Source organism: Ascidia mentula, chromosome 2 (assembly GCF_947561715.1).
Source record: "Ascidia mentula chromosome 2, kaAscMent1.1, whole genome shotgun sequence".
NCBI lineage: Eukaryota > Metazoa > Chordata > Ascidiacea > Phlebobranchia > Ascidiidae > Ascidia > Ascidia mentula.
Window position 1 is genome coordinate 17,562,738 of NC_138567.1, and position 25,458 is coordinate 17,588,195.

General features: G+C 38.0%; 3 protein-coding genes across 3 annotated transcripts; 1 reads left to right on the plus strand and 2 right to left on the minus strand.

Moving 5' to 3' along the window:
- Positions 1–22: 22 nt before the first annotated feature.
- Positions 23–5,968, minus strand: LOC145890374 (EVI5-like protein). The gene is made up of 17 exons (XM_082981366.1): positions 5,809–5,968; positions 5,491–5,661; positions 5,311–5,404; positions 5,026–5,248; positions 4,591–4,815; positions 4,273–4,473; positions 4,035–4,178; positions 3,884–3,973; positions 3,680–3,780; positions 3,183–3,330; positions 2,455–2,587; positions 2,300–2,400; positions 2,027–2,191; positions 1,687–1,863; positions 1,481–1,627; positions 1,190–1,285; positions 23–1,048 (listed from the first exon to the last, which is right to left on the minus strand). Exons 1-17 carry the CDS (start codon positions 5,819–5,821, stop codon positions 710–712), a joined length of 2,568 nt encoding a protein of 855 aa, XP_082837492.1. The 5' UTR covers positions 5,822–5,968; the 3' UTR covers positions 23–709.
- A 3,570-nt stretch (positions 5,969–9,538) lies between these two features.
- On the plus strand, positions 9,539–11,048 carry LOC145889391 (aspartate dehydrogenase domain-containing protein-like). Its single transcript, XM_082980342.1, has one exon. The coding sequence runs from the start codon at positions 9,580–9,582 to the stop codon at positions 10,408–10,410; it is 831 nt and encodes a 276-aa protein (XP_082836468.1). The 5' UTR covers positions 9,539–9,579; the 3' UTR covers positions 10,411–11,048.
- A 9,861-nt stretch (positions 11,049–20,909) lies between these two features.
- On the minus strand, positions 20,910–24,455 carry LOC145888742 (uncharacterized). The gene is made up of 3 exons (XM_082979567.1): positions 23,596–24,455; positions 23,401–23,480; positions 20,910–23,206 (listed from the first exon to the last, which is right to left on the minus strand). The coding sequence occupies exons 1-3, from the start codon at positions 24,334–24,336 to the stop codon at positions 21,493–21,495; spliced, it is 2,535 nt and encodes an 844-aa protein (XP_082835693.1). The 5' UTR covers positions 24,337–24,455; the 3' UTR covers positions 20,910–21,492.
- Between the last annotated feature and the right edge of the window lie 1,003 nt (positions 24,456–25,458).

The following is a 25,458-nucleotide window of genomic DNA, read 5'->3' on the forward strand; positions in this document are numbered from 1 at the left end:
CAAAGAATACAAATACTTTGACAATCAAACGTGTAATATAACATTGGCAAGTAAATAAGAGAAGTAAAAATAATCAAAAAAATGAATTGTTTGATAATCGCTGGACAAAGTACAAGAATATGAAAATTAAACAATCTAGCGGTTGAACAATGAAAACATTTTGAAAAGTAGCACATTGTTTCAAAAATCTTTGAAAAAAACTCTACAAACTTTTGGTCATCGTGGACACAGTTTGAAACACAACAAACAGCCAGTTTGAAAGTTTTCTTTTGAGCAACTATGTCAGTCTAATTCAAGAATGCAAACCCTAACACCAGACTGTACATTTTAAATAATATTTGCATTAGTAACACAATGCAAGCCAGATTCCACAACATCAGTGGAATATTTAAATACCTGTGCATGGACTGTACTATGATAAATAACTCTTTAATAGAGTGTATTTAGGATACTTCGATAGTAAATAATCATCAATTGCCTTGTGTGTAAGTAAGGCACAAATGTAAATACTGATATACAACAAACATAGATCTTAGGAAGTAAGCGCCATCCAGATAAAGTGCGATTGTTCCATTTTGAAATGTATTGCACATGACACAGTTACACTTTTCAAGATTTTTCTTAAAATGCAACTTGAGACCCACAAATACTGTTTGGAAGCACATTGGCTAGTACAGCATGCTTTGAAAGTCCCTGCAGCTTGTAATATTTAGGATATTGCAAGAGGTGAAACATTGTGGAGTTCTTCACCCAAAGTCACTTTATCAAAAGTCTCTTGACTTTGTTCTATCAATTTAAAATCTTCATCCATGTCCTTGGTTGTGGCATTCGCATCAAACAGCAGGTCAGAATCATCACTGACATCAGAATCATTTTGTTCATCAATCTCATCAACACTGGCACCGTTACTTGCAGACCTCTTTCGAAGCAAATCAAGTTGACGTTGCTGTTTTAATATTTTGCTTTGTAATTGTCTGATAATTTCTGTTGAGGCTGGAGACTGAATACTTGGTGTTTGTTTTGTTGAATTGCTGGTTGTTTCTATATTCTGTCAAATATTATGTGTGATATTTCATAACAACAAGTAAATGCTACTCATAATTTAATTTTTCATTTTTTTACAAAACAAAATTCAAGTTTCACTAAAGTGTTTTTCCAACTGAATTAAATTGAAAACAAATCACCATACTTGCAACTTTATTTGAGATATTTCCTGTTGCATTTCAGCAATCTTCATTGTACTATCAGCCTCACGAATTCTTAAAGACATTAAAGCTTCCTGATTCTGTTGATAATAAACCAATATTTAACACTAAATTACAAAAGAGCTATTTTACACATGTTTCATGAGCCTGTACTTAAAATTATACAGAGTAAGCTGCACATAATAAACAGCAGCTGTTTATTATGTTGTTAAAATGACTTGTTTGTATTCTTCCACTAGATAAGAGTGGTTCTTTTAAAAACGGACACAGAATACCTTGCTTTCAGAATGTGCCAAGCGAGCATTTACTTCATTCAACTGTTGTTGGAGCACTTTTTCATTGTCAATGGCAACACGGTTTCTCTCTTGAAGAACCGACCGGTCTTCCTCAGCTCTTCGTAGTTGCGACGTACATATTTGGTTCTGGCAAACAACAATACCTCAGGACTAACATCAGCACAAAATTCATTTGAGCTGCTTACTGCACTTTCCAATTCTGTAACCCTCCTTGAAGCCTCTGAACACTGTGTGGCCAATTTTGTTTCTCGAAATCTTGCTGATATGAGTTCTTCTTGAAGTTCTTGCAAAGCAATTTTACTGGTTTTGCTCGAAGCATTCAGAACAGTCCTTCTTGCTAAACTTGTGCGATTTACGTGCTTCTAAAATAATGTTAGGATTGCTAATTAATTTTGCAATGGTATCTTCTTACAATGTTTGGCAACGATAAATACATCTACACACAACAATAAAAGGTTTTCTTTGGTCGAGAACAGCAAATACTTACGTAATTACCTGTAACAAAACCTAAAATAATCTCCATACCTGCCAGCTCTCCTCTAGTGAATGTAATTTATGGGAAAGATCTTTCATTGCACTTTTTGCTTCAGCCTCTCTTAGTTTGGTTGCAATTAATTCCTCTTGCAAAGAAACGACCTTCGATTGATCTGTAAGTTCCCGATTTCTCTCTTCCAAATCACAAATCTTTTCCTATCGAAAGATTCAAACACATAAAATATATTTTTTGAAACCATAACACAGAAAAAGATTTGGAGACATTCCAGGAAATCAACAATATAAATGAAAATTGCAATTAACCTGCAGCTCAGCGATTGTTGAAGTAGCTTCAGCTTCCCTTAATTTTGCTTGCACAAGATCTTGTTGCAGATGTAGAACAAACACCTCGGAAAAGTCACTTCCTGTGAAAAAACACACACAGTGAAATTATACTTGCATAAACACCAGGTGGTTACCTGCTTGCTCATCATCCAAAACTGCTGAATTCAATGATCCAGTTTGACTCAACTTGGCCTGTCGCTTTGCGATGCTTAACTCCTTACCCATGATTATTTTCTCCTCTGCCTCAAGAGCTCGGTTAACTCGATCCTAAAACAACAATTTATTTAAATTTTACCAGTTTTCTATAAATTGATATTTACAAAATTATTTAAAGAAACCAAAAGAAGGAATTGCACAATAACTAATGTTTGCTAGTTTGCACATAACAGAGAAGTCGTAATTGTCATACAAAATTTGGTGACAACTCTCATTTTCACAAAATAAACACAATGTAAACGGGATAAACAAGGCAAAGAGTTAAAAGGCAGAAACAATGTACACCATATCATGGTGCTTGAGTTGTTTGTAGTCATTGGTACAACATGTTTGCTGCGACAATATATACTTCCTTGTTGTGTTGGTTGCCAAACTTTCAACTAACTGGTCACATGAGTTCCAGTGTGTACTTCACTTGGCAACAAATTGTTACAAATAATTGGGACATGAAGTAGGGCAGAATTTATAAAGGTTTTTGTGGGAGGGAAAGAGTCCAGTCAAGGACCACTCACAGTAAAAGGTGTTGTGCCTTAGGGCATAAGTACAACTCAACACACAGGCCAAACAATTGCTGTTCATTATGTGAACGACAGCTGTATTGATTTACCAATACACCTATATAGACAAAATATTTGCACCCACAAACCTGTATCAATTTGTCAGCCAATGTCCCATTTTCAATTTCAAGAGCTTCAATGCGTTGTCTTAACAGCCGGTTTTCAGTGTGTAGTTTTCTCATTTCAACTTGTTCTTCTTGTTCTTTACTGCGCATTGTCATATATTCCTTTTCCAGCCTAAATGTATGGCACATACAATAGTAAACAATTATACCATTTATGACAAAAACTTATGGGGCCAGTTTTGTGTTAATTTTACCTCTGAATGCAATTAACATTTACGCAAAGTGGAATTTAAATACTAAATTCTCTAACCAAACAAAGGACCTTTAATTGTTATACATAATAATGAGGGTTTAATGAAGAAGAATCACAAATATAGATTTGACCTGCTGCTGATATCAATCATCTATATTGATCATTTTTGTGAATATATTAGTATAATGAAAAATTAAGTGCCGCAAACTAGAAGTGCTAGAAAGAATCGGACTAAAATACTTGCAAGTATATAATATGAATAAATTACTTTTTCATCTTTTTTGTGTTGTATCTTACTAATAGGTAAGCTTTTTGAAACAACAAATCTGGATCCTTGTTGTAAAACTCTGGAAGATCTCTTTGAATCAACTGAACATAAACATATTTACTGGTTAAAGTAATTGCAAATGACTGTCCAATACCCAGAAACATGTATTTTTTTCATAAAAAGTGAAATAAGAGTAAGACTGACTTTTAACATTCCTTCCATGTCCAGTTGTATAAGTTGCTGTTGGCTACCAAGCAACATAGCAAGACCCAAACGAAAAATAATCTCCATTCCCTGTGAAAGCATTTAAGGGTTTTAAAAACTAAAAGTTCAAGTGACAAATTCAATATCTTACCTCAGAAATAAAAACATCCATAATCCTTGATGCAAGCTTAAAGTTAAAGGTAGTTGCAAAAAGTGTAAGAAACCAAGATGATGCAAACATGGATGTGTGGAAGGCTTGTGCATGAAAATGGATCATTAATTCAGGGGCATGCTCCTGTGCAAGTTAAAAATTAACAAACCTTTTCAATGCTTTAGGACTGTGCTGCAAATGCACAAAGTAATGTGAACAAAGCAAAACCAACAGATACCTGAATTAAATATTCCAATTGATACATGCACAATCCAAGCTCAGCCATCGAGGGCTTGAAGAGTTCCCTCAAGCGGTACTCATGCATTAGAGTTGTAAAAACAGCAAATGCCTCTTCTTCAGGCATTTGCATCAGTAATAAACCCACTATAAACGCACTTCCTTGACAGTAGCCAACTTCTCTGTCCACAAGAGAGTATGCCTGCCACAAATTCACAACAAACCTTATTCAAAATTTAATTAACACACAGTCTTGAATACATGATAGCTTCCAATAAGTGATAGAAAGCACTCTATGATAATAGTTTAACTGTACTACCTTAATCACATTGAACAGTGTTTCTTGGCCTACACCATTCTGGTCTTTAAAGAAGTCTTGTTCAGGGTAAGTTCTAGCAATGTCTCTTCGAATGAGTTTCTCTGAGGGTGAATTCTGTTTCAGTAGATCCCCATACTTTATCTTATATGGTGAATTATGAGCGTTACACAGAAGTTGCCACACCAATCCACGGAAGTGGTGTGGAATACCACAACGTATCATTTCCTGAAAGTCAATGGAAAATAGTTCAAATTTGTGTGAATTACTTCAGCAACAAACCATTACCACATTATAAGTAAAACTATGCTATGTGGTGATCACAAAGCAGTAGCTTTTTACTACAGGATCAGTCCGGCATGCTTTGTGGTAAATTATCTAATAAAGTTTCTATATTTAATTACACTAAAATGAAATGATGTATTAAAAATGTAATACCCGCAATTGCTTTCCATTTTTCTTTCTATATTCCTCCCAGTCATTCACAATTTGTCCCCATAGTATCCAAGCTTTGCTGTTTTCGTTATGAAACACAACACTACTTGTATTATCAGAGTTGTTATTAGAAGTTGGAGATGAAGATCCATTGCTACTTCTGCGCGAAGTCACAGATTTTTCACTTGAAACCGATTTCATTGATTTAGTGTCAGCTTCCAAAAGCCTGTGCAAGAAAAAATGAGAAAGACAAAACAAGTCAAATAGAAAAGTTATTGTCAGTCAAACCTGTTCTGCTGTTCAATCTTTGCCAATAATACAAGATCTTCATGATTTAAATCTCGGTCACCTTGGATTTGACTAGTGGAATTTTGGTTGGTTCCTACAGCGCACGGGAACAGTAAATAACATTAAAAAGTTGTTATAATAAACACCCAATTGAGTCAAAAATGTGCAATTTATACTTACCAACAGCAGAATCTTTGCTATGCAACACAGCAGCTTTAGAAATGACGCTAATTTCGCCTGCACTCCTTGACGTGTATGTTGCACCATCTCCTCTGTTAGAAGTAGGAATTTGTGAACTTGAAGGTGCAGGTGATCGCACTAGATCTCTCATTTTTTGCCGAAAGTTGTCAGCTGCAAAATAAGCAATGGCCATGATTCATAGTGTTTGTAAGCCTGAAAATGTTTTATAGAAAATCATTTAAGCACTGTAGTATATGCAAAACATTCTCAAAACTTTAGCAACTAAACCAGTCAATTTTGTACATAAAAAAAACATACCCAAATTAGACATTGAAATGTGTCACAATGTTCACAGTATTCTGAAGCATAGCATTTGGTACAGTGTTTCTTGGTTTTTGATGAATACAGGATAGATAACGAGTTCTTGCTTACATTCCGTGACAGACAATTAAAATTTAACTTAAAATTCAACATACCTGAAAACAAAAACACACTATCACTATAGCCTCTATAGGAAGGTCGTAAGTAACACTTGGACAAAAACCACAAATAGTGAAAATGCTTTATACACTACTGCCACTTTCATAAGAAAACTTTTTTTCAAGTGCCTTTTCTCTCTCTGGTACCAACTACCAACCAACTCATCTTCAAAAGAACTTTTTACAAATTAACTTACGCGTTCTTGAAGTTCACATGATGGCACTACAGAGTAAAGAAAACAACCTGAACCGATAATGTACTATACCCGACCCGTATACCAAGAAAAAAAAACCAGGATGTCCTGGGTTCAAATCCCGGTGTGGTGAAAAAAAATGTACTATACCCGCCCGGTCCTTCGTTTATAAGAAAAATCGCACATCAGTCTACGATACACAAGTGTGCCACAAATAGTTATGCATGAGTGCCGGAACCACAATTAGATGGTCGTAAAGATGTAAAAAAACTTCATTGGTTACTGCAGCCAGTGGTGATATTCTGTGCAAATCTCTACTTTGAGTTTGCGAAATTCTCAAAAATTGTCAAAACGATTAATACATTCAAAGTTAATATGTGCCTGGATCAGTGTTCCTTAACCTACAGTATAAGTTTTATTACACAGGCTTGTTTTGTTTAATTACGAGTCCATTGGAAGTTGGAACCTATTTCCACTGCTCTCTTGGCTGTCCGCGAAGCATAGGGGGGAGACCACTGGCCTGGATTAATAAACAAGCAAGCTGCTTTACGACAATTTGCTAATTTGTTGTTTTTTTGCCCCTAAAAGTTGTATTTAACTATTTTGAAATTTTAACCTTTTTCGATTTAACCTGTTGCGTAGGGAGACCGGGGATAGCTCGGACGGTTTTGGAAAAATTGCTCATATTTTTTTTAAATAATGGACCACATTCTTAAATTTTATTTTGTTGTAAGTAGTAAAGCATTACTCAAAAAACAAAAGGGTTTTGATTCGTTTTAGCTCACTAAAAATGCTCATTCAGCCCATATTTTAAACAGGTCTCAAATGTCCGAAGTCACCCCGGGGTAACATCGGACGTGACTGGGGATATTTCGGACAGCAAGTTTTAAACAGACGTTTTTTTGTTTATTTAGCAAATATCTGAAATCAAACTTGGCGCAATATCAGCATTGGGGCATTAGCGCATAAAATATCATTCAAGCTTTCAGGAATCGGGGCGTGGCCACTTATCGTTTCGACCCTTCCCACGTTTATGCTTTGGGTAACTCGTGTACTTTTAAACGACAGCAGGGATATTATAGATTTTCGGGTCAACAAACAATTTTTTATCTTTGGGGCTTTTTCTTACTGCCAAAATTCGATCATTTCATCCAGCCTCTGTATATTCTCTTCAATGACCTGATAATTTTTCATAAAACTCAAAAAGTGTTGTCTTCTAGCGATTTCTTGCCATGATGTCCGAAGTATCCCCGACAACATGATGACATAGAAATTCTTAAAATATGGCCGTATTTTTAAAGGTTACACAAAAGCACCATTGGCCTATCCAAGAATACATATTTGAATATGCAATCAACCAAAAATTACTGCATTTTGATTAACTGTGACTGATATATAGCCTTCCACAAGCAAATTGAAAAACTTGGTTTCACTGATAAATTGACTTTTTCGATTATAATTTTTTAGGCAGACATGATTTAATTCCAAAGTTCCTGTTAACGTTTGATGGAGACATAAAGCTTTTGTAAAAGTGTCTTAACAATACCCAATTGTGACGTAAAATACCCCGTGTCCGAGGTATTCCCGGTCTCCCCCTAAATATCTTGAATTTTTTTTATTTCTTTTGTCTTTACTGTATAGGGCTACTGCTATTGTAACGTTATGAGGTAATGTGTTTTTCATACGCATGAAACTTTTCCATGAGGTAATGCAATGATTTAGCAGTTCGTTCCATGAAGTGTAACTTCCATTTTCTCGGAACGACAACGGAGAATCGTTCGTAACATGTAATTATGTATCGCGGTTCTCACGCAAGCCGCATAACTGGTTAATATGAATTGCCTATAAATCTGTGGTTTCTGTGGTTGATGCCATTCTACATTTTGGTTCGCCTTTAGCGTAGAATCACCGTCTGTATATATTCTACTCTGGGGCTCAGTTGTATTCTGCACATATATCTTTCGTCTTTGGTGAATAAAACAAACTAACACAAGTTTGGTTAGTTACGAAGAGGAGTCAGGAGTCAGGGAAACGCAGATCGCAGTTGAACACGTAATCAACACACCAATTTCTACACTATCATCGGTTACGATTATTTTGGAACCGCATATGGCTCTAATAAAGTCGAAAAGTTGGAACGTTTCTGTTTTAACAGTATTCTTGGAAAATCAAGAAGATTTTTGTAGTAGCAGAAACAACAATCACCTGTAGTTAATGCTATCTTCAGAATCTAACGAAAGATCAGTATAATTTAAACTTTACTGGATCATAGAACCAAGCCACCCTGGCAGGCTGTCGATCGATTACCGTATGTATGGTTGCTGAGTATAAACAGAAAAATGTCGATCTTGCAGACAGTATATTTCGCCCTAAAAAGGACATCATCAATTTCTGCGGAATGCAAAACACAGAAGCAACGTAAAAAAAACTAAGCTCATAATTAGTTTAATAATAAAGTTTCCACACTTGCTGGACCTGTGTTTGAGCATATTTTTTTACGTTGCTTTTGTGTTCAATTCAGCAACTCAAAATCTTGATTGAAACGGCCCAGAGAGCATTTCTTTTTACCACACCGGGATTTGAACCCAGGCCACAATTCCCGATCAGGTTTTCTTCTTGGTATATGGGTTTGGCACTTGACCAATGCTGCCAATCACCCATTTGTCCTCACAAATATCTAAACCCGCATCTTGCAGCACGCGGGCTAGGGAACTGATACTTTGTTGCCACGGCTTATAATCGTGTAAATACGATGTTGAAGAAAATGCTTTTCTTTTGAAAATAAAGGTAGGCCCAGATGTAAGCATAGCATAGCCTGGGCTACTTATCGATTTTTGGCGGTTTTGCAATATGGACTTGTAAATCATGTCGAATACCACCATAGTATACTCTTGCTAGATTTAAGCGAGTCAACTTTGGTCACTTACTTTCATATTCTTGGTCATCACACCAACAGAAGAGACAGGTTGCGGAATCTCTGATACAGTTTCTGTAATTTGGAGAGTAGCACAAGTCGTAGGGTACGGTAAGACATGAGGGAGTTTGCTGAGGAAATTCGATCCCGTTCTGAGCCACTACTATACTATGATACAACCCACATTTAATAAAACAATAGAAATCATAAATATCGTTTGTGTTGTCATGTTGTCAGAAGCCACACGACACGCACGATGCAAAAATTGTTTAGCTTTTTGCTGACAAATATGTCGGCGCGACCAGGATGCAAAAACTTGATGTAAGTGCGTGATCCTGTTACCATTTTAAATATTTCACACTAGTCCCAGTAACGACCTAAAATTTTGTGCGGTTGTTACAATGGTGACATTTACATTAAACTTGCTGCAACCTTTTTTATTTTATATAATAACAAGATAAACCATGCAGGGTTATTAAAAAATTGTAATCATAGAGAAAATATGAAGATTGGGATTGTTGGCTTTGGTCATTTGGGAAAATGTTTGTACAACTACGTTACCCAAGAAGGTTGTAAATGTGGTTTAGAAATTGATTTTGTTTGGAACAGAACTCCTGAAAAACTGAAAGATGTGGACACTGAAAAGATTTTGTATAACTTGGAAGATGTATCAAATCACTCACCAGACCTTATTGTTGAGGTTTCGCATCCTAACATAACAAGAAACTTTGGGGTTTTATTTTTGTCAATTTCTGACTACTTTATTGGTTCACCAACTGCATTGGCAGATAAAAATGTTGAAAATCAATTGCAAGAAGCAGCTAAATTGTACAAGCGAGGTGTCTATATACCAAGTGGTGCATTTTGGGGAGCACAAGATATACAAAAAATGGCTACATTGGGATCTTTGTCTTCATTAAAAGTAACCATGAAAAAGCATCCTTCAGCTTTTCGTGTTGCAGAGCCTTTGGCTTCAAAAAATGCTTCTGTGAAAGATAATGCAGTTGTTTTGTTTGAAGGTCCAGTTCGAAATCTCTGTTCCCTTGCTCCAAATAATGTAAACACCATGGCAGCTGCCTCTATCGCTGCACACAACCTTGGATTTGACAAAGTTGTAGGTTGTCTTATTTCAGACCCAACATTGCAAGGTTGGCATATTGTTGAAGTGGATGTTGAAGGACAAAGAGCAAAGAATGGTGAATGTTTTTGTGTTAAAACACAGCGTAAAAATCCATCCAGTCCAGGTGCAGTGACTGGAAAGGCAACTTTTAATTCATTTTGTGCAAGTCTTCTACATGCAAGCGGACAAGGTGTTGGTTTCCATATGTGCTAAAAATGAAGTGTTTTCGTGCAATATTAGTGTTTGGTCAATATCACTCATATATGCAAGACTGGAAGTTATGTTGTCTGCATTGTGCCTCTAAAAACCAAACTTATCCCTTACAATCTCTCCCTGATAAAATCTGTGCTTTTTGTGTGTGTATGTAACTGTGTACGAAGAAGGAATTTAATCCCACAATAGGTTTTAAGCAGCAGAGCAAGAATGATTTTGTTTCATGATAACCATTTTTGGTTCTAAGCTGGGTTATTCTGTTAGCATAAAGTGTAATGTTAGTAATTAAAAGCTCTTCTGGCAAAAAGAAACACTTGTTTGTTCGACGTTTCGGTCGTTTTTTAGCTTGTGCTGCTTTTTGCGCGCGTGACTATTTATCGCCGTGTTGGCGTATTGCTTCGATTATCCTGATGAAGGTCCGTTGGATAGCGACCGAAACGTCGAACAAACAAGTGTTTCTTTTTGCCACAAGAGCTTTTAATTACTAAGTAGTATGCCTGGCAGCATCAGCAACAAACTAAAGTATAATCTGTTTTGCGTGATTTTAGATTGCTTTTGGCGGGAGAATAAAATTATGGTTATGGTTCAATTTGGGGGGAAGAAATCTCAGAATTGTAAGCGCATTGTGAATTTTACGTTCCCCCAATACCTCTCTGCATACTTAGTATTCGCGTATATAATGTGGGACGTATTAAAATGGTCTTAGTGTAATATAAGAGTTTGTATCCTGTGAGAACGTTTTATATGGTAAACAGGATATTAAATGAATCGCTTTACTCGAGAACATTCGATGGGTTTATCATGTGGGTCGCATTATGGGATTATGCAAAACTTGAGCAATGGTGCACACAAAACATTACGCAATACAAACACTGTTTTCTGTGACGTATGTTACAGTACCGTAACTGAAATGTGCGTTCTACCAGCACGGGGAAAATAGTAAATAAGTGAATGTTATGCCTTATTTAAGGTTTTCTAATCATGCATCAAGCAAACGAAGATTGGTCGTTCGTAACTGTAAAACAAAAATACAACTCGTTCGACATGGTTCAGCCTTTAATTTTTGTGAACTTTATTTTCCGAACAATTCTTATTGCGTTGATATTGTATAATTACGTCACAAATCCATTTTTGCCTTATGGCGCAGCACATAGCCTGCACCACTAACAAAAACTTCAAAAAAAGGTAAAATTAGTAACAAACTGAACAATAACCAACATATTTTGCGAAAAAAACAACTACGCATATGAACAATACCCAAAATAAATAAAATGACATTGTAAGGTTTTTTCCCGGTGTATTGCAGTAGACTAACTCTTAACTAGGGATGCACCGAATTAATTCGGCAACTTTTGCCGAATATGAAAATAGCTGTTTCTGTGCATCACTACTCTTAACGATGCTTTGATGGCGCTAAAGCATGAGTCTCAATAATTGTTGATCCAAAATCTGTCGACCAAGACTTAAATGAACAGTTTATTTGTGGTGCGACATAAGCAAATAAAATCGGTGAATAAACCATTTGGGTCACATTATAGGGATATGTTTACACTTAGGTCGGTAGTTAAGAAATACACAATACTTGTGCATATGCTACAAACAAGGCATTACATCACTATACATATGGTTTGTAATGGACGAGTGTTACTCTCGAATGTGACAAAAAAGAAAAAAGCAAACGCCGCTTGTCGGATTGAGAGAAACCCTATCGTGTAACTGCAGGCGGTGGTAAACTTTGCGGTTACGGGACCAAACCGGTCGTATTAAAAGTAAGGTGCACGGCAGGCATTAAGCAGTTTAATTTGCAAGCGTGTAAAGGTTGTGTTCCGACAAAGTGAACTCTTAGTTGGTAATGCATGTAACAATGCCCCATGCGTATGTCACGCCCAATGTTAAGCAAATAATGATATAACAAACTTTGTTGTGTTTCGTCATTGTCTTCATGATTCGTCATGTTATAACCTACGCGTACCTCATATAAGCTTACCATACGTCCCAATTTGGTCAGGGCTATTGTGATTTAAACGCCTCGTCCAAGTCGGTTATTGATATGTCCCGATTATTTGGGCCGTCAATTTACATGACATAACATGGTTTAAGACCTTTTAATTACAGTTGTTAAATTTAACGTTATAAGGTGTGCAAGTGTGGCTAAACTTACAAAAAGGTTATCATCCTGACAGCATTATTATTAGCCTCCAAAGTCAGGCCAAGTGACTGAGAAAATAAAGTGGCCAAACCAAATGTGACTAAAAAAACAAAAAAAAAATCTGGTCCAAGCCGGTGGTATTTATAGTAAATTTATGCTGTGTTTACGTGGCTGCTTGTATGAAAACGTCCTTATTTAAAGTTGTAAAAGTATGGTAAGTCGAAAAAGTCGAGTCAAAAGAGTGACACCTCGCGGATTAATAATGAACGTGCATGGTAGTCAAGCAATTTTTTTTGTTCTTTTATGTTTTACAATTTTGCTTAAATGACGAAGCTTTTTGAATCATTTGTTAGTTCGTAAAAAATTCACGGCACAGAATTTGAGAAACCCGACGAGAACAAATAAAGCTTTTAGTCAATAGTTACACAGGCCTTCCTTGGGACTCTTGCCAAGCGCCATCGAACTATTGTTATTATTGTTAAGCAGCCAATCGCAACAGTGGCCATCATCACACCGTGCTGCCAAAGCAAAACCCATCAAAACAAAAACTCCAACTCAGTTCACAGAATCTTTGATCCAGTTAGCTATAGACTTATGTGTAGAGCTGTGTTCATTACTTGCAAATTTTATATGTGCATCAATGATCCAAGTAAAACAGTGTATTTTAAACTTTTTCTGTTTTGTTTCCCCCTACCACTGAACGCTGCGCAATCCATTCACCCAATTAATGCAAAACTGATATATGTCCGTAATGCCAGCACATAACAATGTCATTATGATTTGCGTGCATTGTACAATATTTTTTTGTATTTTATGCTTAGTTCAATTTGAACTTGCTGCAGCATTTATCCTACTATTCAGAAATGATTTTTTTTAGATACGTGCAGGTTTAGTAGTGTCAAACTATGGTACATGCACTAGTATCGGTACTAAAACAGCCAAATGCCGGTAAACGAACATTAAATGTTTTTCATCAGTATGTCATAAATCCCACATTAACAAATATTTTCGATCGGCTTGTCATTGACCCAGCCTGGCTGCGATGTCATTGTAACGTTCTGGTTTGATCTACGAACGCCTCAAACACAAGTTCAAATCAGTCACTATTTATCAATTTCTATTCCTCCGGGGATTCCCTGTGTGTCTCTCGAGAAACCTTTCCATGCAGGTCAGCGCTATAAGTTTGTTGGCTTTGTGGCGATCCAAATTGATATACGTACCACAGGAAAATGCGCCCGCCAATACTTTCCAATGAGTTCGATGTCTGAGTGCACCTTGTCACGATTTCTATATGGTTAGATAATGTGATCAAAGCACTCAAAAAACGTTTTTGCTTTGAAGCAGGAGTCCCCAAAGTCTTGTTAGCATTATACGGACCGGTTTAACACAAGTAATATTTGCACGGACCGCCCTTCAAGGTATGACAGATAAACACACCATGAAGTTACAACGCTACGTCACGCTGTACCAATGAGAGCGTTCATTAATAAATATAATATCACATTTATTGCTCGCTGGATTGGGTTTGCAACCTCTTATGGTAGCTGCGAGCTAAAAGCATCTTTAAATTAAGAATCTTTCCAAGCGGTCACAAATGCATTAAGGACCGGTGAAGCACTGAAGATAACAATTAATGTCAAATAGTTTCCAATGAAATCAGTCATGACTTGGCTGGCCTGCAGGTTTTGCCACGAAGGACAGAGCGGAGACACGAAAAACCTCTGTCAAATACCCCTAAAAAGATCTTACCGTATATAAGAATAATTGTTTGTGTTATCAAAATACATTTGTTTCCTCTCGGTAAATACCACAAACTTTTAAATTTAAGATCAATGCGCTATTCCTTGGTATTTTAAGTAAACAAAATATCTGCACCCAAAGCTCCCCACCGCAATACCTGCTAGGTTTACTATTGCCAAGTGGATCGTCCCGTAATTTCACATCTGTGTTCCGCGACATCGGTCTAAATATTTACTTATCCGAGTATGCAGTGACGTCCCAACTAAATGAATGAATGACATTGACTTCTAGTTGGCGTAACGTGCAACACGTCACGTAGCAAACCCAGCTATGAGCTCACCATTAGCATGGAAAACGATGTTGGGAAGACAATGGAGACCTTTAAGCTTTACGTTGGTACCATGTTGTTGCTTGACAAATATTGACCTGGAAAGGAAGAGAGACCAGCTTTACACGCGATGCGGCTTTATTAGGATATAGGACCGGTTGTTTTGGGGAAAAACAATCTAAAATTCGGATTTCTTTTGAACAAAGGTTGAGATTTCTTTACCGAAAAACAGTGACCAATTTGTATTAGCATAGTCATTATTGCTGGAAAGATTAGTTCGTTTAATAATGCCTATTTATTATCCTCCTGAATGTTTCATTATTTCCTATAAAATTGCCTCAAAATTTTTGTTTTTGCTTAAACAGTAGCAAAGATAGGAGGTCTGCTTAAGTATTTGCCGAGCTCGCAGTTAATGAAAGTGCAGTGTCACCGTCGTATTCGTGATTACTGAAACGCTCGCCTGATCAATTGTCCCACTAAAGCAAACACGGCTTCTCACGCGAAGCTCCGACGAAAGCGACCCTTGATCCCGTTCTATCCAACCTCTTATAAACATGTTTTTCGCTTATTACCGTTACATCGGGTTAGAATCAGTTGTGGGAAGACATCCCTCGGTTGAGAGCAGTTGTAATGAAGTGTATTCTTTGTCAGCGTGCTGAGATTTCAGTACTAATCTGTATGTTGTGTTTGTTTTTGAAATATACTTTTTGCTTGGCACTGTTTGTAGGTTAAAATTATTGCAATTGTTCAACACGGATCAGTACAAAAAGAATAAATTCAGTCGTAAACCAAAGTAACGTTTGTAGTAATACGCAAATGCAACTTGTTAAAGCTGTGACATGCAGATCAGATATGATTTATAAACTACAGTTCGGTTTGATGCTGTTTGTGAATTATATGGTGGGATTTATTTTTCATAAGAAGGAAACATTTCTAAGAAAATCACCAACCAAAATACTTTTGGAGTGAAATAACATCAAGTAAGTGGACATAGATTTGTAACAATATTTAAAAAAAAATAATAATAAAATTAAGGTTTTTGATGGATTTTTATAACGATGGCGTAATATTAATGATGAAATTACATTATTTGTTGTAGTCAAATAGACATCTAAGATAAGCAATGTGGAGCCAATAATATGAATTTGTGTATAAGCTGCAGACAGATGGCCACTGTTTCGACCTAAAAGGTCTCATCAGTGCAGCTGGTGTGGAAGTCTTTGCTTGGCCGTTTGGTCTGCAAAGTTCGTCTAATAGTCACACCAGCTGCACTGATGAGACCTTTTAGGTCGAAACAGTGGCCATCTGTCTGCAGCTTATACACAAAGACATCTAAGATGTTTTAATCGATTCTGGGAATCATTCCCCATTCTGCAATTTTGACGATTTCCTCCTCTTGTATAATTTATACCACAAGCATGTTTCCTTATCTTTGCTCCGTCTTTCTCAACGCTTCTACCGTTTGCATATGGCAGGTTTTCGGTTGTGTGCAGGGCGTGTTAGCGGTAGTAGTGCGTCTATTCATTTAAATCCTTTTCGTATTGTTTTTCATAGACACTGACGATGTTTTTCAATGCGAAATATATTTGTCATAAAGTTAACCTGAAAATATACGTTTCCGTAGTTGTGGTACATCCGTGGTTGTGGTAGTTGTTTTGATTTATTGTTTTAAACATTAGCAAATTGCAACAAACATGTTTAAACATCTTTCTTTAGTAGAGCTTGCTTTAAGTTTGACAAGAAATCGAAAAATTTTAGACACAATACTAAAGTTCGTTCTTGGCTTAATGTCGCGAAAAACAAACAGTTTTCTTATTTCAACATTTGAATTGTTTTGTTTTTTTTCTGACCGCACCGGGATTTGAACTTAGCATATCCTGGGCACGAATCCCGATCAGGTTTTTTTCTTGGTATATGGGTCGGGCGCTTGACCAATGCTGCCAATCACCCGCCATGCCAATTTCAGCATTTCAAAAAATATCGTTTGCTTTAAGATCGCACATCAGCGCCACCTAACTGAGGCAGCTACTCGTTAAATTGCACATTTAGCAAAGTGCGACACTTAGCATGCGTTATTGGATCTATTTTTTAACACTAATGGCGCCATAGAGGTAGAATGAGTCAAAGCGTTCGACATCGTATGACGCTTTAAACAGTGAAGAGGTTGTGCGGAAAACCACGGGTTCAAATATTTGTATTTTTTCCAAATATAGACGCATTAGGTTCGTCTGAATTTACGAAAAGATCATCACAATTTTTTTTTCCGGTCAACATTGTACAAATTATGTTCCACCAACTTTTGGTTGAAACGAAAGATGGGGGATAAGTTCTCTTTGTCGGGTTTCATGTCAATTCAGTTGAGGTTGGACTAATCTCATATCGTTTATTTTCGAAACTTTGCCAGTTCCGCAGAAACTTTGCAAGGTTCGAAATTCGTGAAAAGTCACTTGCCGTCATCCGCCTTATGAATCACTACACTTTCCTCGTATTAATGCGTTGTATTTTCTGTGATTCACTAGGAACAAAACAATCTTTAACCTGTTTTATTGAACTATTAGCAAAATTTTTTCCGCTAGAGTTCACTGTTTCCACACGAATCGGGTATTTACTGAAAGAAGTGTTCGTTCGATAGTTTACATTTGTTTTCAGTGCAAATGTCGTGACTTTAAAACGCTGGAGATTTGACAAGAACGATGCGCTCTAGCCATGTTTCGGGAAATATAACCGGCAATATATCAAGGGAGATGTTATATCGCTCACGTAATTTAACGCTGGGTTCTTGTTTGCACAGCCAATGGTAGAGTTTTATTACCTTACATTTTGTCTAGCCAATGTTAGCCAAGCAGTCAAACTCACACTTGAAGCGGGAGGTTAATCATTACCTGGCGTGCTGTTGCGTCTTTCTCTACTCGCGTCTCGTGTGAAACGACGACATGCTTTGGCTAATTATTTCCAAGCTAGAGTGGAATAGTACAGCGCGATCGTAACCCTCTGAGGAGACCACTTACGCACCATTTGTTTGCACATGAATTTTGCACAGTTGCAGACTATATGCAACAATCCAGTTCTAATTATAAATACAAAAAAGAAAACAAACATATCTGTGTATTGTTTTTGAAACTCTGTATCATAACCATAGTGATGAAGTCAAAAACAATAAAATATAAAGTATAGCATAATATATTGTGGGGAAGGTTGGAAAGTGTTTTATTGTCGTGTGTTTGGTTTTTATTACATATATCGATGTTCTCAAACCGTCGATACAAACTTGTTGTCCTTTGGTTGCATTTGACTCTGTTTAAATTTAAGCTTTTTAGTTGCAAAGAGAAAAAACAAATATCTTGCATCCATTTAGTTGGCAGCAATAAACAGAGCTTCACTTTTCATGGCAATTTACTGATTTCCTGATCCTCTATCACGGAAATATGCCAGTTCTATTCGGGATCTCTAAACTGATTTAAAGCGATAAAGTGTTGAGGAAATGTGGATCAGCTATTGTGCCCGAGCTGATCATGGGATTGATTAGTTAACATCTGTGTGATATTGGGTAACCTGTTCTGATGCTTTATCCGCCATGTGAGATATAATCAGGATTGCCCTCGAGCAAAATGCGTCCACACTTTTGCTGATGTATGACGAGATTGCAGACCGCTGCTCACAAAATCATCCGGAAATGCTTTTTTCAACAAAAAGCTTAAAAGCGCATGCTGGTTGTGAGATGATTGTAAACTGCAAAATCATTCGTAAGTGAGAGTATAACCAAACCATCAGTGCAAAAATTGTATAGCTTTGCAACATGTTGTACCAATTAATATAACTAATTTTCTAATGTGGCTCAGAACGTTTGCGAATAAGTTCTTTCTTTTAAACTGACTACACAAAAATATAGCCTACAAACGCAGATATATAGCAACCCACATTCTAAACAATTTGTATTTGAAGACAGTTTGTTGTAAATTCTTGTTCCTGTGAATTTAACAAATGGATTCGATAAAAGTTTCTTATCTGCCAGGTAATCGTTACAATTTAACCAAAATGCTCCTTCCATGTTCGCATTTGGAGAAAACATGAAATCTTTGTGTGCCAACATCATTTCGCGGCACTATATCCTTATTGCTCGGTCCCTACATACACGTTTGTTTGCAGAACTGGGACAGCAATCAAAGTTAACAGGGCAAGCACAAATTCCTTTACATTTTCAATTTGATTGAAATTGTCACAATATATTTACACTGATAATGGTTTACTAACTGTCTTGTTTATTTAACTATCTAATCTTTGCCAGACGATCAGCAGAAATTGATGATGCTGGAATTCAATTTTGTTACCACAATCCCCAATGCTGCTGCATTTATCTTGAAATCATTGCAACCGCTCAAGTCTTGCTTTGGAGTTTACATTAATCTTCAGTGGGAGATTGTTTTTATTTCACTTGTGTCCAACCTTCAAACGTAAACAATTTAACAGCGAAAAGAAAATGTAAAACAAACCCGTACAGTGACGTCACAGCATATCTTCCGTGTTAAGTAATAAAAGCAAAAGGGAGTAGCAATAAAAGTATTTCACAAATTACGTTCCAGCAAACTTTGGCTGGAAGGGAAATGTGGGTTTGTAAGTTCTCTTTGTCGGGATTACATGTCCATTCAGTCGAGGTCGGACTAATCTCATTTCGTTTATTTTCGAAACTTTGCTAGTTCCGCAGGCAAAGAAGATTAAACTACCTCCAGCCACACGTACGTAATTATTTGTTTTTGCCGTCGAGTCATCAATGCCCACTCGCTCCCACACCGAGAAGTTGAAGAAATACAACACGTGCTCCGATAGCTATCTTGATTATACCTGCTTCCCGCCATCGACACATCTCCGCTTGCAAAGCTTCTTTTTGGCTCAGCCCGTAGGTGTTTAGTCATCTTAGCGCCGATATAACGTAAATGATATAGGCGAAGAGAACGGGGTAAAATTAGCCATGACGTAAACCAGACGGTCGGCTATTGGTCTACCTGACAGTACCTCGCGAACATGTGTTTTTTTAGAGAAAAACGCTGTGATTTTTCATCCGTAGCGGAGCGCTTGGTTCGTCCTCAAAATTACAGACTTTGGCAACCTAATCTTTTTTTGTCGAAATGACGTAGTTTTCGCCGCTGGCCGCTGCGGTCGCTGCGTCAAGTTGGTATTGTTTGTTTTGAAAAAACAGATCCCTATGATTGGTCGGTTTAATTAACATCATCACCTTATATTGAAGGATGGTTTTAATGAATTTCACCAAGACACGAGGAAAATCCACATTTGCCAGCTTCTGAATCAATAAGGCAAATCGTTTCGGAAATCAACCTGAGCACGTTTTATGTTAACAACCCACCAGAAAAACGGATTAGCACAAATATATTCTAATTGTGCTATATTGACTTTTCGTCATCCCATGCAGGCCGACATTGTTTTGAATAGAAACTCGTGCGATAATAAACGGCAACTAGTGAGATGTGATGACATTTAACAAGGTCCGTAAAGGCATGGTGGTGAACATAATTGTAAATCATATTGAGCGAGGAATTAAAACTACACCTTGCAGTGTGTTATTTTGTCTCTGATGTGGCTATTATCGAACAGAAGGAAACCACGAAATCCGGCTGATACACACTGTGAACAATAGAAGCAGACAGCAATTAACAGCAGGGTATAATCAGTGCTGGTCCCGTACCTCTCGCGAGGTGTGCTTGTGGTTTTTCTTTTCGGTCTCGCGCACACACTCCGATTGCCTGCTTCTCCTAAGCCAAGCCTCCTATAACCATGCCATCATCGACTCTAACCTATGTTTACGTAACATTTCAGTAGATTTACCTTCATCAATGGATTCGGGTAGGCCTTTTTCCTTAAAGTATCGGTTTTAAGGGTCGCTGCCTGCTCAAGCTATTTTTGGCCGTGACGGCATTGTGCGGAACCTGCTCTTTTGCGTGTCACCGCTCAACCGTTAACTTCTCTGGCGTTGCGCTCCCTGCTCAGCGAAGCATAACCAGAGTTACGTAGTCAGCCTAACTTGGATATTGCAAGCATATACTAAACCTGCATCTGTATTTTTCTGGTCAAAAGTTTCTACATCATGGGTTAGCTTTTTGCTCCGGTACATATTATTGATTGAACTGCTGTACTTTGCTAATCTTGCTTCAATTATGTCTTAATCTGCCGTATGAAACCACAAATTGGCTTCATTTGAATATTCCTAGATGTTATCCGCTTAATCGTGACCTAATCTTCACAAGTCGTGTCAAACAACTCCAATTTGTCATTGCCATTATCTATTGCAAGCTCAATTAAACGAAAAAACAAACGAAATTCAAAACCCGCTTTGCTTTAACTTGGTACAATTATAACAAATAAAATTACAAGAAAACAATAAATTTTTGGAAACAAAAAAATTAAATACGAAGCGTTCATTTCGAATATTATTCGGCATAAAAGCAAAATGCCAACAAAATTACAAAACTAAAGTACATAAATGTGGAACAAGATCATGAGAGCGCAAGCAGTGAACAGGACACTGACACGTTTATAAAAATATAGAAAAAAATTATATCACAGAAAGTAGACGCAGCAGAAATTGTCTCAACAAGGACGTTGGTGTCACACAACGTTTTCAACAAAATAAATATCGACCAAAGAAAATGAAACTGACCCTTGCGGGCCATAAATACAAAAAAAATTATATTCGCTGATAGGAAAAAGCCATCGGACGTTGGCATAGATAGGAGCTGATATTTCACAGACCTCAAATGTACAGGAACTAAGCTGAGCATTGGCACAAAACTGTTTAGATAGAAACAATTTGGCCCCAGATGTGAAACACAGCGAAAAAGTGAAAATACAAACTTTACTGTGTTGTGAAAATTTCGGCACTTGTAGAAACCGCGGGCCAGTTTGATTGGTAATTTGGATTATTTTGATACTGCTGCTCGTGTTGCAACTGCAGGGTCTGGGGGTACATGAAGCTGTCATGGCGTGGATATAAACCGCCCTCATCCGGTTTCGCAAAATTAGGGGTTTGGTGATCGTGGGCGCCCATATCACTGTTATATTGTCTGTATGGATGATGGCGGTGATAAAGATTGGACTGTGAAACCGGGAGGGAAACTCTTCGACCAACCGCAGAGTGATTGAAGGCTGGACTAGTTTGATCAAACGACAGGTTTGAATCGGACGAACAACGTGTGACGACCACGCTATCAACGCTCCCTGGAATCATGTTGTCGTGCCGAGTAGTAACTTTTGAGCACGCTTCGTACCGCCCATGACCTTGAGCAAACGAATGACCTTCAAATCCAGCTGGGAAAGTTGCGTCGTTCTGACCTCCAGGCGTCGACTGAGAGACCAGGCTTTGATTGACGTCGTGGTTGTTGAAACCTGGGTAGTGGTGAGGAGTAACGGAGTGGGGAGATGGAGATAACGAGGCGATCGTTTCGTGGTAATTTGCATCAAGGTTACGCTGTAGAAAAAACTGGCGCTGAATCGGTGACACCTGCTCTTTCTTAACCTGCTTGTGTTGCAAATTGTCGTTGTGATGCACTGAAAAATCGCTGACAGCTTCCGGGAGACTCGTGGGTCGCGGCTTCATTGTGACGTCATAACAGAAGCGACTGTTGTGGTTAAAATGGTTTGGATGGTTGATTGCCGTGGTGGAAGGTGGAGTGCTGGATGAAAGAGACGGATTCGTAGAAATATTCTCTTGTTGATCGATCCAGTTGTTAGGAAGGTAGGAAGGGTTGGATGAAGTGTGTGGGGAAAATACTGCGTTCTGAGAAGAATAATCTATTGGACTCGTACGCGGATCTGAATCAACCATGTTGTTGTCGGCTTTACTGTTCATGTTGTAAGGATATGACATGCTTTCATCTGGACGATGAAGGTTGGTTGCCATTGCATCGGGACTGTGTAGTTGAGAGTTTGGGGAGATGTAGGTTTGATATTCTGCTTCATCAAATGCTGATGACGACACAGAGGACATCACGTGATCATCGTTCGTATTTCCCATGGAGGCGTACGATATCGTAACGTTGTTTACCAAACCTGAAGCTTCGGTGTGGTTTTGAGTGACGTCGTTCCGTTCAAGCAAGTTTACCATAACGTCACCACGTTCGCAAGAATATGTTTGTTTGTTGGATAAATCGTCGGCCGAATTTATCATCGACCTTTGAGCTGGTGAAGAAGGAATAATTGCATCCGGTGAACTCTGGTACCTCTGGATGTGTTCCTGCATCTGCTCAAAACCAATGTTTATAGAATTCGAATTCTGTATGTTCACTTGGGGCGAACGTTTTGGCGAATGTTGCATCTGCGGCTTTGCTATGGGATTTGCTATTAGGGTTTGATGCATCGATAGGCAATCGCTTGGAGCCGCTCCGCTTTCTTCTGATTTCTTAGCTTTAGTTTGCTGTTTGGAACAAGTCGGAGTTTGTTCCGAGCCATTGCTTTTGCTGCTTTTTCTTCTACGTGGCTGATACTTGTAATCTGGGTGATCCTTTTTGTGCTTGACTCTCAGGCGTTCCGCTTCATCGATGAAAGGTTTCTTTTCGGCCTCGCTTAACAATCTGTGAGAGGAACAAGTAATATTATAAAAACTGTTTCACAAAAAAATTGAAGAGGTGTCTAGTTGAACTTTAAGTCAACCAGTCTCTAAAGACTTTCGTAACAAAGTTGAAATATGTATAACGTTTATTTCTAGACAGCAACCATGCAGTTACAATTAACAAAAAAACTCCTTAAAACAAGCCTGAACACATACCTCCAAAGTTTGCCCAATGTCTTGCTTAGCTCGGCATTGTGCAGGTGTGGATACTGATCAGCCAGCTTTCTCCGTGCTGCCTGCAGAGGAATGAATTTAAATACATTATTTTAAAATACACCTAATGGTATAGAAACTTTGACAACAAATTTACATTTACTTGTGCTAACGCATGTTTGTAAAAAATCTATTTACCTGAGCCCAAACCATGAAGGCATTCATTGGTCTTTTCACGTGTGGTTTTGATTTCTGCGATCCGTTCATGCGAACTGGCATCGGTACAAGCGTCCAGTCGTACCCCTTTAGGACTTGGCTTACAGCGTCTTTAATGTCTTTCGACATATCATCAACTTCTTTCTCTGAATTTGAATCTTTATCGGACGCCCAGTCCTCGTTGTGCCCTGAACCACACGAACTTGTGGAACACAAAGACTCACGATTTGACAAATCTTGTGTCTTCTCATCGGTTCCCTGGTTGTGTCCAAGAAGACTTGCAGCAGCTTTTGCCACAGCCGCAGCTGATTTTATCGTACACAGATTATCGGAACTAAATGGCAAAAGGGAATCATCGGAGATTGTCCTTGACGTTTCATGTTTACCCGCGCCTTCAAACCCTTCACCAACTTCGTCGCCGCTTAATTTCGAAGCTTCTTGTGTGAAATGATGGTCGCTACTTGAAGCTGACAAATACCCGTCATTTTCCACAATGTTTTCGTCTTTTTCGTCTTCAAAATGTTTGTTCTCTTCTGCCGACTTTCGATTTTGATTCAGATATCTTTTTTCGTTTGGCAATGTCGTTGAAAACGGATGCCACGAACTCGTACATAAGGCTGAGTTGCCTTGGGTAGCTAATATGCCGGTTTGGTTCAATCCGCTTATTAAAGTCATTTCCTTGTTCATTGCAAGTCCCTTAACCGATCCCAAGCAAAGTGACATCACACGTTTCAGTCGATAAAATATGTGCTAACCTCAGTCGCGTAAAACCACTTTAATTACAAAATCTTCTGAACAAAATATAATCATTATTTAAAACTGTATACCAGGCTATAGTAAAAGTAATCATGCTGAGTGTTCGCTTACCGCCAACCAGTTTCATTTGACGCACTGTTTGACTACGAGTCCCGTATTTAACACAGGTTTACCGCAGAACCGTCGCACATACACACGCCGCATGTGTTAGGGTGTGTGCCTTTCCATTCAGCGCTTGTGGAGGGAAAAGAGAGTCCTGGTTTATCGCTTCAGCGCACCGAAGCGATTAAGAGGAAAACACGAAAAAAGTTGCCGGCTTAGAAACTTTTAGGCCTCAAACACCGAATGTGAACAATAACGTCATAGCCTAAAGCCGGATAGATCGCTGTGTTTGTTGCACTTACTGCCAATATTAAACTTTGCTACTAAAATGACAAGAAACGTGACAAATTAACACCTACAGGTTGTATTGTACAATAAACTGACATCCGTACAAACAACTCATACGTTTAAACGTTGGACAAAGTTTGAATTATTGAAGTTTTGCATGTTTGCTTGTAGAAACGCGTCTTAACAAAATCATGATGTTTGTGTACATAATTGGATCGTGAGGCTTAGTTTCCGTAGCCCCGGGCGACGAACTAGTCAAACTGTTTTAGGCTCTCCATCCTCGCTTTAGGGAGAATCAACGCATGATAAGATGTCGCGGAAAAACGTGGAAGGAAATGGACGCAGGATATTGCGCTGGTAGTGGCAGGAAATCAAAAAAATTCTGATCCCCGAAAATGGTCACATGTTTTATATTTTATCGTTTGAAGACAAATTGTCACTTTCGAAATACCGTAGTTGAAATGTGAGAACCAGGCCCAAGACAATTACTTCAATTGCTGCTTCGCCTCGTTATATAGTATCGCGACATTACGATGTACTGGTGAATAAATTCGTTTCCAGTTTTGAGAAAATGGAGTTAAACATTAACCTGATCGATGCGATCGTATTTTACTTGTTGACATGCGACCAAACCTTTAGCGCAAGAAACTTAACGAGGTGCTGATTTTTACCAACATAACATAAATCGCATTTCGATTG

Bases quoted from the DNA above. Each gene is read 5' to 3' on its own strand.
- LOC145890374 (XM_082981366.1), bottom strand. The intron at 3,781-3,883 runs GTCAGTCTTACT...GTTTATGTTCAG, and splicing joins ACATGGAAGGAATGTTAAAA to TTGATTCAAAGAGATCTTCC. The intron at 1,864-2,026 runs GTATGGAGATTA...ACATTATTTTAG, and splicing joins CACTAGAGGAGAGCTGGCAG to AAGCACGTAAATCGCACAAG.
- LOC145888742 (XM_082979567.1), bottom strand. From the start codon at position 24,336: ATGTCACTTTGCTTGGGATCGGTTAAGGGACTTGCAATGAACAAGGAA. The intron at 23,481-23,595 runs GTAAATAGATTT...ATTCCTCTGCAG, and splicing joins CCTTCATGGTTTGGGCTCAG to GCAGCACGGAGAAAGCTGGC. The intron at 23,207-23,400 runs GTATGTGTTCAG...TTCCTCTCACAG, and splicing joins ACATTGGGCAAACTTTGGAG to ATTGTTAAGCGAGGCCGAAA.
- LOC145889391 (XM_082980342.1), top strand. From the start codon at position 9,580: ATGAAGATTGGGATTGTTGGCTTTGGTCATTTGGGAAAATGTTTGTAC.